The sequence below is a fragment of the Microtus ochrogaster genome, unplaced genomic scaffold (genome assembly GCF_000317375.1).
Source record: "Microtus ochrogaster isolate Prairie Vole_2 unplaced genomic scaffold, MicOch1.0 UNK31, whole genome shotgun sequence".
Lineage (NCBI taxonomy): Eukaryota > Metazoa > Chordata > Mammalia > Rodentia > Cricetidae > Microtus > Microtus ochrogaster.
In genome coordinates this window covers 2,013,103-2,027,804 of record NW_004949129.1, presented here as the reverse complement: position 1 = coordinate 2,027,804, position 14,702 = coordinate 2,013,103, and the positions used below count along the sequence as shown (strand labels likewise).

Sequence of the window (14,702 nt, the reverse complement as noted above, 5' to 3'; positions counted from 1 at the left end):
TTAATTCCAAGCAGAAGTGAATGGAAAGCGGGCTGGCTTCTCAGCCCTCCCACCTGTTTGTCCAGTCCCCTCCTCTAACTCTTGGGGGGCTCTGCCACCCCCACCGTTCTTTACCCACTCCTTGCCCCCTCCCGTCCCTTCCTCCCCAGTTCCCTTCCTCTCTGTCACCCACGCAGCTCCTCCGCCACCTGGCCGCCCACCGGAAAAACTTTTCCCCAAGTTCCTGAGAAGTCGCGTAGGATCCACGAGAGAAAAATCAAAGTAATAAAACCTCATTTAATTCCTAACGGAGGGCAGAGCTGCGGGCTGCAATTATCTTAATGTGAAGCTATTTTTACTCTCTCTCTCCATCGCTGTCTCCTGCCTTTCTGTCGTGAGGCTTTCTCCCCTCCACTTCTCTTTGTCTCTTCATCTCTCACATGGTCCCTCTCTTCTCTCCACTCTTTCAACAACCCTTCCCCGCCCCTCCTACTTCTGTGTCCCTCCCCTTCCGCTTGTCCTCTGGACATATATCTCCATACCTTTCATGACTCCAGGGAATTACATCCAAAGATGGGCAAAGAGGTGACCACCACCTGCTGTCCCCAAGGGCCCATCTTCTGGAAAGAAATAGTGTCCTTATCTCCATACCCAGGCACCATAACAGGGAGGGATCCTTCCTAACTGTTTAGGTCAAACCAGTGTGTTTTCAGAAGTTTCCAACAGGCGCTGAGGTATATGGGGGGGGGCACAGCCTCATCTCTGCCCTGGATCCCCCTTATCCTCCCACATACCCTTCTTCAAGTACTCTAGCAGGGTATCCAACTTTGGCCTAAAGGCTCCAGGTTGCTGTCTGGCCATGTACCTCTTTATCCCCCCAACATACCAACAACTGGCCTTTGTCATTCCCCGCCACACCTCATCTGGAAGAGGGGTCCTGGGCCAAGCTAGGGCCTGGCAGAGATACCCATGTCCCAGGCCAGCAGCCTGACATGGGCTCTTTCCCAAAAAATATATCAACAAGCTGTAGCCAGGCATGGGCTGGAGGATGTGGGGCCTGGCCACCAGGACATCCTATTCCCAAGAGAAAAGCTTGGTCCCTGGCACCTTGTCTCTCTTTCTCATCCCCCAGAGGGCACTGAGCCTGGGGCAGAACAGCTTGCCCCGACCTCATTTCCATACGGCTCCACCGGCCTTTCACTCCGCCACAGGGCTGGGACTGGGAGCAGGAAGGTCGCTGGTGGAGTTAGGGCTGTGGTGAGGAGGGGCCCTGCTGTTCCTGACCTGAGAGAGACCAGGAGAGAGGACAGCCAACATAAACAGAACCCCAGGAGGGCACACACAGGCACAGGTCCACACATGCCCCTTCTGGGCTCTACAGAGAGCCATTCAGTCTTTCTAGCCAGCCCCGCAGAGGGCAGAGCCAGCTCCCGCAGAGACTCAAGGGTTTGGTCAGATAAACAGGGGCATTTAACCCACAGAGCAGCCCCTCTCCTCCATAACACACACACACACACACACACACACACACACACACACATCTGTAGAAGAGGCAGACACCTCAGAATGATCACACACACCTCTCTCGCCCAGCTCTGTTCCTCAGTGCACCAAGCCCACACGCGTGATAGCACGTGTACTGCTAAGGCAGCCCCCAACCCTGCCCCCTGGTTGGTTCTGTCCCCTCCCCCAGAAGATGGGGAGAAAAGGCAGGAGACACGTGAAGGCTGGGTGCATTGTGGCAGAGACTCATCTCCCTACCCCCCCCCCGCCCGCTCCCCTGGGGAATTTGCTCTCACACTCTCAGCAGCCTCAAGCCCCTCTTCTGCAAGCCCCCCCCCCGCCGCAAGCTGGCACCCGCCTGCCCATCACCTTGACAGCCTCTGACATCCTCCTCCACACCCACACCCTCCCCCGCACACACGCAGTCCTCCCACACGCTGCCACTCACACCCGCATCTTTGACACTCTGACACACTTACATAGACTCACACACTCACACCACGCCGACCCCCACCCTCCCCAGCTATAGCATTCCAGGCCTCTGACACTCCCTTGCACATACTCCCTACCACGATGACTGACAGGTGTCCTCCCGCGCACACCTCTCTCACACTCGCTTTCTAGGACACCCCCATTCACAGCGTGACATCTTGGCACTCTCTTCTCGACCTCACAGACCTCCCTTGAAACTCCACTTCGGGGGCCCCCGAAGTGGTTAAGGCCAGAGTCCTGGCTCCAGCTGCCCGTGCCCCTCCCCTTAGCCTCACGGCTGGACTCCATTAATAATGCAAGGCCGGGTTCTGGGGAGACGGTAGGGGGCCCCCTGGCCGCTCCCCGGGCCCTGGCTCACACTCCACACCCTCCTCCCATCCCCGGGAGAACACGCTTCTCGATGCTCATTGGCCGCTTTACCCTAAGCCCTCCCTCCGAGCGCCTGGGCGCCAGTCCCTGGCGGAGGGGACGGGCTGGGACCCCAGGGTTGGGACCTGTGGGGTGCAGCCAGCACAGGCAGAGGTGCGGAGAGGAAGAAGGTAGAAGGAGGGTAGACAGAAGCTGGTGGAGCGAGGCTGAGGGCAGCCCACCGAGACCCGCGGAGAGCGCAGGCCAGGAGCAGGAGTCCCTCGCCCCAGCCGGGTAGCGGGCAGCGGAGGCGCGGTCACCGCGATCCCCCGGGTAGAGGACGCCAACGCCGAGCCGGGCGCTGCAGGCGAGCCCCGCGGTCCAGCACTCCCGATCGTAGTGCACTCCCCTCGCGGGTCGCGGGATTTTCCTGGGTGCGGGGACAGCGCTCCTCCTCCTCCTCCGCGCAGCACGCGCCACCCGCAGCTCCGGACAGCGGAGCAGGGATCAGCCCAACACCCCAGGTGCGCACAGCCGGCCATGGACCCCAAGGACCGAAAGAAGATCCAATTCTCGGTGCCCGCGCCCCCCAGTCAGCTCGACCCCCGCCAGGTGGAGATGGTAAGGGGGCCGCGCCCCATCCGCGTAGCGCCCTCAGCACACATCCCCCGTGCAACCCAGCTGTTCTCTTGCTGGACCCCGCCTGGGTTGCCGGCCGGCGCCCCACAGGGTGGGAAGTTCGCTGGAGACTCCTAGCAACTTTTCCCTGGACCTCTGAGCCGATCTTGGGCGGGAGAATTCAGGCAGTGGGCATCCGGAGACAGTCCGCTCGTGGGACTGACCTTTTGGTCCTTACATAGCCCCGCTAGGCTCGTCCTTTTCCCACGGAGACCAAGTCACTGAGGTAGCACCCCCAGAGACGCACATAGCTCAGGCGTCCGAGGCTGTCATTTCAACTTCACAGTCTAGATGACCACAGTTTCACCCTCTAGGCCTGGTCTGGGCTCCCCAGAACCTTGTTTTGACTATTTTCTGCTATCAGGACCTAGGGCCGCAACCCCAGGGAGTTTGAGAGACCTACAAAGCCAGGGGGAGGTGGTGGAGGCAGAGGTCTGTACTCCACGACCTAGCAAGGACACTTGTTGCTGAGATGCCACGGGCTCGGAAGAGGGTAGTGAGCATTGGGCAAAACCCTTCTTGGGGTATTTGGATGGGGTGGGCAGAAACCTGGGCCTAAGTAGCTTTTGACAGCAACTGCTCAGCTTCAATTACCTAGTCCTCTGCGCATTTCCCTGGAGCTCAGAGGGGACCTAATTAACAGACAGTTGCTCTGATTGCCAAGCCAGGGGTGGGCAAGGAGAACAGTTTTACATTTTTTTCATGAGAACAGGGTGAAGAATCCCACAGCTTGAGAAAGACTGCTAGGGGCCCAGACTCCACCCTCCAAAGACTCCAGCAGACCCTTGGGTGTCTGGGGCTCAGGTGAGGATGGAGGTGCCTGCAGTTCTGGACTCAGCCCTCACAGCCAGTCCAGCTGCTTTGGAGCCCTTAAGCTGACCTTTGGTGGGTAGGGTCATAGGTACCTCCTACTGTGCTCAAGCTGCTGGTAGGAGCTATAACCAGCTTTGGCTTCTAGAGAAGGTTCTGGAGTAGCTGTGGAGTGGGACCGTCTGTGCTGGGAGGCAAGGGATTGTTTTTCTAGTTTTTTGGGACCCGGTGTGCTGTGTGACCTTGAACACGCTGCCCAAGCTCTCCAAGCCTGGGACTTTTCATCCCTGTAAAATATAGGGACCGAGTGAGTTGAGTGAGCTCTAGCTGCCTTTGATTCTCAGGCTCCCTGAGGACTCCAAAGCCTTGCTTCCAACTGGTGCTGGGTGATGGTAAGGGGCCAATATAGTGTTCTCCTGTCCTTGCTTCCTCCATCCCCCTAGATCCGGCGCCGGAGACCGACCCCTGCCATGCTGTTCCGGGTCTCAGAGCACTCTTCTCCAGGTAGGGCCCATCCCCTGCCCTCTACCCCAACTCTGGTGCCTTTCTGGGGTTCCCCCAGGAGGACACACTGCAGACTGGAGACCTGGAAGGCCCACTCTGCTGGGTCGGTTTACTGTATTGGCACCTGTTGGCACCAGGAGGAAGGGCACACTTCTGCTGTCCCAAAGACAGGCTTTCGGGAAAGTAACACGATTCTTTTTCTCTTCCCTCCCTCCGTCACGGTTGGTGTACACCTGGTGACCTCGCTCAGAGGAGGAGGCCTCCCCACACCAGGTGAGTTTCCTGGGGCTCCGGGAAGGACACTTAGTCGGGCCCTCGGGGTGGGGCAGACTGATGCCCGCAGAGCCAGGCCATTAGCATATCAATTGCAATTCCCTGGAAAGTCCTTGCTCTGAGCGTCACCTTTTCTCTGAGCGGGGTGGGGTGGGGTGTCCAGGGTCTTGCTTTGAGTCAGGCCTCTGCTCAAGAGGACGGGGCTTGGCGCAGGTGTCCCTTGCTCAGCCAGCTGTGGGGGTTGTGCCACTGGAGGGAGGGCAAAGGGAAGGGGTAGCTTGTTTCAATTGCCTCTTCCCCGCAGAGGACCTCGGGAGAAGGGCACCACCCGAAGTCGAAGAGACCCAACCCCTGTGCTTACACTCCCCCCTCGCTGAAAGGTACTAATCCCACCCCTCCGTCTTTTGTCTTTCTTGTGGTCTGGAGCCCTGCAGCTGGGCTGATGTAGAGGAGGAAGAGGACCTGTAAGCTGGTGTCACCAAATCTCTGCCAATGCGGGAGACTTTCTTAGGGTCCCAGAGGCAGGGAAAGGGCAGCGGTTGTCTTACAGTAGGTTGAGGGTGTGGAAGGGAGAGCAGGCTAGCCCCACAGGACAAGTGAGAGCCTCCAGAGGTGCCTCTCCAAAGGGGCCCTGCTCACCCCCTGCTTTTCCCTCTGGCTCTACTCCCTCTTCTGTACAGGTCTGCATCCTGGACTCTCCCTTGACTGCTTTGCTGTGCAGATTAAAAAGTGTCGTGCCAGGTCTCATTGGTGGCACTGGGAAAAGTAAGATGAGGAAGATTGGAGGCTCATAGTTTAGCTCAGTGGTAGAGCACTTGATTGACATGCAGAGGGCAGTATTAGGTCGCTGGCAAGATGGCTCAGGGGTTAAGAGCACTGACTGTTCTTCCAGAGGACTGAGATTCTATTCCCAGCATCCACATGGCAGTTCACAACTGTCTGTAATTTCTGTTCCGGGGGATCCAATGCTCTCACACAGATATACATGCAGGCAAAACACCAATGTACAGAAAATACAAATAAATTATTTAATCGGGTGGTGGTGGCGCACATCTTTAATGCCAGCACTCAGGACAGGAGGCAGAGGCAGGCAGATCTCTGTGAGCTCGAGGCCAGCCTGGTCTACAAGAGCTAGTGAGTTCCAGGATAGGTTCCAAAACTACAGAGAAACCCTGTCACAAAAAACAAAAAACAAAAGGACAACATTAGGTTACAGCCATAATACTGTTGTTTTGTTTTGTTTTGTTTTGAACAAGTCAGTCTGGTGGCACAGAGGTCTGTAACCTCAGCATTTTGGAGACAGAGAGGCAAGCAAGTTTCTGTGAGTTCAAGGCAAACCCGGTCTATAGAGACAGTGTCAGACCAGCCAGAGACCTTGAGTGTAAAAAAACACTCAGAAACAAAAACAAAGCTACTTGGTGGCTCATACCTGTAATTCTTGCACTTGGGAAGCAGAGGCAGGAAAATTGCTATGGACGCAAGGTCAGCCTGGACCGCACTGAAAATGCCAGGCCAGCTAGGACAACACAGCGACACCGTGTCTCACAAGGAAATGAAAAATGAGTGATTTGCTTTCTGGACCCTTGTCTCTAAGGATCAGGGAGAGTCTATCAAAGGGACAAGGCTAAGGTTCCTGGAACCAACGGCCAAAAGACGCAGGCAGAGGAAGGAGATGTGCAAAGGCCTGGGAAGAGTGATCCAGGCTTTCAGGGACAGCTGGAGACTTGGTTTCTGGCCAGGGAGCTGTGGGAGATGCACCTTACAGGCTGGCAGGTGCAAAGGAGCATGCCAAGGGCCTCTTCCTAACTAGGTGCCCTGCCTGCCACCCGCTCCGGAGGCCTTCCAGCCTGGTGGTCTCTTCTCCTCAGAGGGGGTGGGGGGATGGTGTGCCGAGACCCCCCTGGGTGGGTGGGTTTAATATGGTTTGCCAGAAGCTGTCAAGGGCAACACCTGGCAGCCCTCCTGCCAGTACTGGGGACAGAGGAGAGAAGCTGGAGGAAGGTGCAGGTGCTTGGCTTCTCCTGGGACAGGAAAATGAAGGGAGGAAGAGGCAGCAAGTGGCTTCCTGTAGGGAATTCTAGAAGCATTTAAAGCAGGCACAAAGACAAGTGGCTCCCTTCCAAGACAGAGGATGGGAACTTGGCCTTGAGACTGGGGAGCAGGGTGCTTGCAAAGAGCACACAAGGCCCTGGGTTCAAGGCCCTGGGTTTGATAGTCCATCCCTCAGAAGCCAAGGGTGGGGACACACACACCTGTAAGCCCTGAGTGCTGAGGGTCAGAAGTTCAAGGTCATGCTCAGTGAGTTGGAGGCTAACTTGGGACATCCGAAAAGACTATCTGAAGATTATCTGCCTGGTCTCCACTCTAGGCTGGGTGAATGTGAGGAGGAGGGCAGCCCCTGCCCTGGTGTCTTCTGGGGAAGTGCGCTGCAGATGCAAGCCAGGGTCTGATACACTAAGCACACACAGTGCTGAGCTGTACCCCCAGTTCAGTCCTCCCTGGCTTTGGTTCTGCACTTTGGGAGTGTGCTGAGGTAGGAGTTTATGGTCAGGAAGTTTCTTGGGTACTAAAAGATGACCAAAGATGTACCTACCCAACTTCTGGAAGGGGCTAAGTCTAAAGGGTCCAGGTAGGGAGAGGCAGGATGTGGAGTCAGGAGAGGGCTGTACTGGGTGGGGTTCTTGATTCTTGGAAAGGAAGACAGGGTAGGATCCCAGACATGGAGAGGTAAGAGGAGAGATGGTGTGGTAAGGAAAGAGGGGATTCTAGATGGCCCAGCAAGGCATGAGAGACTGAGTAAGGCATACAGGATCTCACAGGGCGCCCTGCACACATCTATCATCACGGTGGATCACGAACCAACTCTCCTCCCCCTCCTCCTCCCCCAACTGCCTGCCTGCCACCTCCTCTCCCTCAGTCCAGAGGCCTTTCTGTACCAAGATGGTTCTGTTTGGCAAGCTTAGCCCTTTCTGGGCAAGGGCAAGTGTCTGGCAGGGTTTGCGTTTTGTAGGGCAGGATTCAAGAGCCCTCCAGTAAGGGTGAACAGCATTAACCCTCAGGGGAGCAGGGTTGGGGGGTGTAAAGGGTGCTCCTAGGTCAGGACTCTCTCAGTTGGCTCAAGGTGAAACTTTGCCGGGTCCCCAAGGCCAGGGTAGGGCAATTTATTGCGATTTTATTGCCTGGGTAGCTTGCCCACAGCCAGAGGGAAGAGGTAAGTTTGGAGCTGGGGCAGGGCGGGGCATTGGGCACACACAATGCACCCTCTGTGCCTGTCCCTGAGTTGGCAGGAGTGCAGGGCCCTGCTAGCTGCACCGGAGGTTTCCAGCCTACCCCCTGGGCTGCTAAGGGGAGGGGCCACTGTTGGATTAAATAGCCAGGAAGCGCTGACCACTGAAGAGTCTAGGCTGGGGGCTATGACTGGACCTAATGCCTCACCTGCTCTAGAATCCAGATAGCTCCCGGTCTCTTGCTGACTCTGCTTTAGTCTTTTGTGTTGTTTTGTTTGAGGGGGTTGTTTATGTACCCCAGACTAGATTAGACCTCACTATGTAGCTGAGTCTGCATTTGAACTCCCGATCCTTCAGCCTCTACCTTATGGGTGCTACAATTACAGGCCTCTACTAGGAACAAAACCCAGGGCTCTGTAGATGCTAGGTAGGTAGGTAGGTAGGTAGTCTACCAAGTGATCTACATCCCAGTCCCTCCATCTTAATCTTAACCTGACAATGTTTCTTCAAACCTTGTCATTCCCCAGAACCCCCAGCCCATCCCTTCCTCCCTCTTCCCCCACTTTCCATCTTTGGGAAACCACCCACACTGTTCCTTTCCTAGGTTGCATCTGAGCAGGTCTTCGTGTGATGGTGGGGTGTTGCTACTTTCTGGGTCACCGCAGAGGGAGCTGGGAGATTAGAGATATGGGTCAAGACTGAGGGCTGCATCTGAATGGTCCATTTGCCCAGCAAGGATTTTACTGGCTACAGAGTGCTGTGACCTCAGGCTCAGGACAGTTCCTGTTTAGGGAGCCTGGGGAAAAGGTGCAGTGTGGTATCTGATGCTGGGCAGTACTGGGCAGGGAGGCACAGCAAGGTGGATCCCTGTGAGCCATGTCAGGGAAAATGGCCGTGGCCCATGGGCCTGGTACCTTCTGCCTGGCGTTAGCATTGGTAGACACTGTCCAGGCCTGAGCACCTGACTGTAAGCTCCCTGGCCAGAGAATGTTAAGCTGTTGCTGTGCCAGCCTGGTCTTGCCCAGCCAGGTGCCCTGTGGTGTAGGGGAGTTTTCTTGTGCCAGTCTTGGGGGGGGGGGGACAGCATCTTTGAAACAGCTTAAGAACCAATCAGATCAAATGTACTCCCTATTGCTCCCACCTTGGTTTGACCTCCCAGTGGAGTGAATTGGGGCCCCAGTTGCAAGCCTGGGCTGCTCCTGCAGTCTGGCTGACCTTGACCTCTGGGGGTGGGGTCCCCTCTACCAGCTGTGCAGCGCATTGCTGAGTCCCACCTGCAGACCATCAGCAACTTGAGTGAGAACCAGGCCTCGGAGGAGGAGGATGAGTTAGGGGAACTTCGAGAGCTGGGGTTCCCAAGAGAGGATGAAGAAGAGGATGAGGACGAGGATGAAGAGGAGGATGAAGAGGAAGACAGCCAGGCAGAAGTCCTGAAAGGTAGCAGGGGAACCGGTAAGCGGAAGAGGCCGGGGTCTGTGGCTTTCGCTATCGTGGGTCAGACACAGTTCGTCCACGCCTATGCTGTGACATCCTTCTATGGCCAGCTTCAGAGACTGGGCACCAAAGCCTTGGCTAGTCCTTCACCTGATTAGGCGTCCCCCACTGTTCATCACTAAAAATTAAGGCAAGGCACGGGTCAATTGAAGCTAGACCCCATGGAAACAAATTGTGAGGAGGTTCAGGGATACAGGGAGAGCCGGCATTCCTTTCCCCTCATTTCTGAATCCTGCTGTGTCAGGAGGCTGGCTGACCTGCCCTCTCCAGGACCCTTGAGACTTTGTCCTTCCTAGGATGGGGTGGGAGAGTGCCCTCTAGTGTCCAGATGTAGAATCAAGGATTTAAGAACCAGTCTGGTCTGCACCCTTTAACCTCAGCAGACTGGAGATAAGGCACTTAATGCCCAACAGAAGGCTGCAGCCTGAAAACCCACAGAAGCTACCAACACCCAGACATTTGGGCAAAGACCTCACCCCCCCACCCACCCCCCCACATGGTTACAGCTTCCATACCTGCTATTCTATGTCTGTCTCACCTGGTGCAAACATTAAAGTTTTTGCACTGTGTTTTTTTGGACCTTTCTTCTTCTTTTTCTTTCCTCCTCCTCCTCCTCCTCCTCCACCTCCTCCTTCTTTTTCATTTTTTTCAGACAAAGTTTCTCTGTGCAACAGCTCTGGCTGTCCTGGAACTCACTCTGTAGACCAGGCTAGCCTTGAACTCACAGAGATCTCCTGCCTCTGCCTCCCCAGTGCTGGGATTAAAGGTGTACGCTACCACCGCCCAGCTTGGATCCATTGTTTACAGGAATGACGAGCAGTCTCCCACTTAGTGTTCACTCCTTGGGGCCAGACAAGACAACTTGAGTCTCCTCTCTGCATCTTTGGCTGTGCGGGTGTGAGAGGGCTCAAGGGCTGAGAGCAAGCTCCCTTGGAGACCCTCCCCACAGGTGGAAAATTGATGAGAGATGCTCTCTTAGGAAGGGGAAGAAGTCCCTAGGTCACATTACTGGACCACCAAGGAGCAACATCTATTTTCAGCACTCCTGAGTGATTCAGGGTACCAGTTCTGGGCCTCTTGAGAGTTTTTTTTTCCTTTTTGTTTGTTTGAGGTAGGGTCTCACTCTGCAATCCAGGTTGGCCTGAATCTTAACTATGTATCTTAGGCTGACCTTGAACTCAAAGCAATCCTCCTGCATTAGCCTCCACACCGAGTTTCCCAGTAGGTATAATCTTATCTAAGGTAATCTACACCTCTCTTCTTATATATTTCCTCCAAAAAAGTGCCCATGAGCTAAGTCACATGGCCAGTCAGAGGGAGTGTTGTCCAGTCCAGTGTCCGGCCCATTACGCGATGATGTCTCAGAAGCTTGGCCACAAGCCACCAGACGTCACTTGTGCTGCAGGGCGCCAGATGGGCACTTAGCCTGTGTTTGTGTGCCCTCTTTTCCAGTGGGGCAGAAGCTAACTTGTGGCCAGGGTCTGGAGGGGCCCTGGGAGCGCCCGCCTCCTCTGGATGAGCCCCAGAGAGATGGAAACTCTGAGGACCAAGTGGAAGACAGAGCAGCACTAAGTGGTGAGTGTTTGGACTGTGAGGTGGGGAGGTGGATGGAAACCACAGAGCCAGTCCTTGAGTCCTCTCTACTTGTCTTTTAGAGCCCGGGGAGGAGCCTCAGCACCCTACCCACCCTGAGCCCGGCACATAAGCTCAGAGGCCTGCATCTCCAGGAGGAAGTGCTCCCCAGAAACCCACTCTGTCCCCACCCTACTTTGTACCTTTCTTTCACCTGCTAGGGCTGCGGCTTCTGACTTATAGAAGACTAAGGCTGATCTGTGTTTGCTTTGGCTGAAGCCCAGAGTCCCCGATGCCTCTCCCTGCCAGTCATTCTTCTATTTACCCGGTGGGAGGGGGGAGGTGAGAGAGCCCACACTGGAAAACTCAGAAGGCCAGAAACAAATATTCACCTTTCACAATTCTCTCCAGATCCACTCCCCTGGGCACAGGAGACACACAGGGCAGGACCCTAAGATCTGGGGAAAGGAGGTACCAAGAACCTGCAAGTGCCCTGAAATCTCCTCCTCCTCCATCCCTGTCCCCTCTTCCTATGGGGGTGGGATTTGAGTCTCCACCCCTCTCACAGACTTCTACCAGGGTCCAGGTCTCAGGCATTCTTCCACAGCCCCAACATTTTGGATGTCGTCCCCTATTGTCCTGTTTCTGCTGGGTGCCTGCAAGTCGGACTGGCAGAGGCTGCTCATTGCATTTTGTTTGTGCTTTGGTGCCAGGAATGCCACTTATTATATGTCCTTAGAGAGGCCATGCAGAGGGGGGAGCTTGGTTTTCCTTGTCCTCCACCTGCCTGGCCTTCTCCCCTTCTTCCCTGACTCCAGGCTTGAGCTCCTCCTATGCTGTAATAAATCTTTGTAAATAATTGTCCTGAGACTCCTCTTTCAGGGGAGGGAGGAAAGACCGGGAAGTAATGGCATACCCTGACAAGGAAAATGGTGGTTATTCAAGGGTCAGGATCTTGACTCTGGTGTCCAGTCCTGCCCAGGAGCCTTTCCTTAAATACATTAAGCATGTTTCTCATGCGTAATGTCTTTTTTAAATGCACAGGCGTTAAGCACGAGAGACTTACTAGCTTCTGAGGGAGATGGCTAAAAGCCGAGGGAAAACAGAAGTTCTTTAAAAGTGTGATGGATGTGGTGTCGCGCCTGTAATCCCAGCACTTGGGAGGCTTTCTGAATTTGAGGCCAATCTGAAATTCTGTCTCAAAAAATCAAAAATGTATTTCTCCCAAGGGATCTGTGCTCACAGACCGCCCCTCGTGCCTTCCCCTTTACTCCACAGTGCCAGGCCTGTATGGTCCAATAACCACGACACCCTAGAGTTCTTTGCCATTCTTGCACCCTCTAACAGCCTAACTTTGCTTCCGGCTCTGTGTCGGAGGCGCCGGGTGGAGAAAGGCGGGACTGGGGCGGAGCTGCAGAACCACACGGATCCCGGGTTGCTTTGGGGGGCGGGCTCAGCGGCGCAACTTCCGCCGCTGGGAGCTCTTCTTCCGCTCTAAGGAGTTCCTTGGGCCGTGGAGCAGGACTGCAGCTGAGGCAGGAAGAGTTGGGGCCGTGGTGACATGAAGCAGGTGGGTCCTGCAGCGGTAGCTGGGACCGGGTGATGGTACGAGAGCTGCCCCTAGCCGACGGAATCAGCTTCCCTGTCCGGTGTCCGTCTTTGGTTCGGTCCGACCCTTCCCACGCCCCTCCTGCTCCGGGTTCCGCCCCCTTCCTCTCTGCCGGCTGCTGCTTTGCTTGCGGAGCTGGGGAGCGGGTGTTTTGCTCTTTATCCTGCCAGAGGGCCTGGGAGGCGTCTGTGGTCGCTTTCCTAAGCATTCTTCTTGATAACGAAAGGAAAGACGAGGGGTCGGTATCTGAGTATTTGTGGGGCAACGGTTGGGTGTGGGAAGGGGTCAGAATCAGAAGGAGAAAAACATACTTTCCAATAGTCTGCATTTCTGCCCGCCACTGTTTTCTCTAACTTCGGTTGGAAACATCCACGAGTAACTTCCTAATGATATCAGAAAGGTCTTTTAAACTTTTCTTTATTCCTCAGAAGTGCCTATTACCATTGGTTCTCATTCCCGACATGCTCCCACCCTTTGATTCTCTTATATTTCCTGATTTTTTTTTTATTCCTGCCTCTCTGACAAGAGGTTAGAAGTACCGCTTTACATTCTCTCTGGCCCAGCTCTCCTCTCTGTGCACTGATCTTGGATGGCCTCATCCACTGTTGTAGCTTCAGGTCTACTGACTATATCCAGATTGACGACACACATCCCTTTTCAGGGTCTCTTAAATTGTCAAGCTGTCTCTGCCAACTTCTCCTTCACTTCAGATGGAGTGTGCATGTTTCAAAACTGAGCTGATTTTTTTTTATTTTTTATTTTTATTTTTTGGTTTTTCGAGACAGGGTTTCTTTGTAGCTTTTGGAGCCTGTCCTGGAACTAGCTCTTGTAGACCAGGCTGGCCTCGAACTCAGAGATCCGCCTGGCTCTGCCTCCCGAGTGCTGGGATTAAAGGTGTGCACCACCACCATCTGGCTCCTAGCTGATCTTTTATCTGTAAATTCATCCCTCCACTTTTGTCTTGTCCCAAAGAGGAACTCCAGAGTCGCCTTACACCCTTGACCCTCAGTGTGCCCAGAGGTGTCAGGGGAGCTGACTCCTGAGCCCTCTCTGTTACCACCCTTGTTACCAGCTTCTCACCAGACCCAGCCTGAGGTCCTAGTCTTCAGACTCCAGCTGTTGCAGACTTTGAGGTCACAAGTCTGATGGTGTCATTTCCTTCCTTATGGTCCTTTGCTTGCTTCCCATTGCCTGTGGAGAAACAAGATTTAGGGGAGTGCGCTTTGGCTGTGTTCTTCGCTGTAAATCTCAACAGCATGGTCCTGAAGGACGTGCCTTGCTCACAGAAGGTTCTTGTTTCCTGTGTCTTTGTACATATCAGCTCCTCTTTCCTCTCTGGTCAGTTGGGCTTCCATCTAACTTGTCTCTAGTGTCCTGCTTAGACGGCACAATCTCCACACCGCCTCCCTCCACCCCAAAGGTTGGATGCCTCTTTTTGTTAACACCCTTAGCATGGCTGAGAATACAAACCTCTGCACCAGACCACTTGGGTTCTGATAGTGTCTCGAGACCTGGATGATCAAGTCAGTACCTCACTTCCTCATCTGGAAAAATGGAGCTAGTAATGTGTTTACCTTGTCGAGTTGTGAGGACAAATGAAAAAGCTCATGCATAAAAGACAAAATTATCAGGTCATCAAGCTAGTGGTGGTGCACGCCTTTAATCCCAGCAATTAGGAGGCAGAGGTAGGTACATCTCTGTGAGTTCCATGCCAGCCCGGTCTACAGAGTGAGTTCCAGGACAGATAGAGCTGTACAGAGAGACCCTGTCTCGAAAAAAGAAGCAAGCAAACAAAAAAACTCCCAGGCCTCTGAGTGCCCAATAGGCGCACATTAGTTAACGTGACTTACAGAAGAACATGCTAATTCTTCTTTATGACTTTTCATGATGGATGTGGCTTACTTCTCATTCTGTCCCTGGGTCCTAAATGAAACCTTGCACTGGAAGGTACTGGGAACAGGAGCTGTACTTACTGACTAAAGATTCAGGGTTGAAAAGAACCCAGGGGTAGAGACCATGGTGGACTCAGAGAAAGGAGAGCTGGTCCTTCTTTGTGGAGTGACTCCTTTCCATGATTGCTATGAGGAAATACCCCTAAACTTAGGAGTAGAAAGGGATGATACCGTGGGGATGCCCTAAAATGTTGGTGTTTGGGGTCATTTGTCATTTTGGATGTCTAGGCCTTTGTTGCTGCCTTTTTTTTTTTTTTTTTT

At 54.2% G+C, this 14,702-nt stretch overlaps 2 protein-coding genes across 4 annotated transcripts in view; both read left to right on the top strand.

The window, feature by feature from the left end:
- The first annotated feature begins 2,436 nt into the window (after positions 1-2,436).
- Positions 2,437-11,734, top strand: Ppp1r1b (protein phosphatase 1 regulatory inhibitor subunit 1B). Of its 2 annotated transcripts, none has more exons than XM_013354131.2 (7): positions 2,437-2,943; positions 4,254-4,314; positions 4,565-4,587; positions 4,892-4,967; positions 9,063-9,251; positions 10,761-10,883; positions 10,964-11,734. In XM_013354131.2, the coding sequence occupies exons 1-7, from the start codon at positions 2,863-2,865 to the stop codon at positions 11,011-11,013; spliced, it is 603 nt and encodes a 200-aa protein (XP_013209585.1). In that variant the 5' UTR covers positions 2,437-2,862; the 3' UTR covers positions 11,014-11,734. The 2 variants fall into 2 exon arrangements, with proteins under 2 accessions (XP_013209585.1, XP_005368345.1); XM_005368288.2 differs by having other exon boundaries at positions 9,063-9,266.
- A 625-nt stretch (positions 11,735-12,359) lies between these two features.
- The window catches only part of Stard3 (StAR related lipid transfer domain containing 3), a 23,774-nt gene continuing 21,431 nt past the window's right edge, over positions 12,360-14,702 (top strand). For both annotated transcript variants that reach the window (XM_026789893.1, XM_005368286.2), the window contains exon 1: positions 12,360-12,450. The gene's annotated coding sequence lies outside the window, so the exon portion shown is untranslated. The remainder of the gene's footprint in view (positions 12,451-14,702) is intronic.

What these genes read in the sequence shown, in the direction of transcription:
- Ppp1r1b (XM_005368288.2), top strand. Translation starts at nt 2,863, where the DNA reads ATGGACCCCAAGGACCGAAAGAAGATCCAATTCTCGGTGCCCGCGCCC. An exon ending in CTCAGAGCACTCTTCTCCAG is followed by an intron (nt 4,315 to 4,564) that starts GTAGGGCCCATC and finishes GACCTCGCTCAG; the next exon opens with AGGAGGAGGCCTCCCCACAC. An exon ending in AGGAGGCCTCCCCACACCAG is followed by an intron (nt 4,588 to 4,891) that starts GTGAGTTTCCTG and finishes TCTTCCCCGCAG; the next exon opens with AGGACCTCGGGAGAAGGGCA.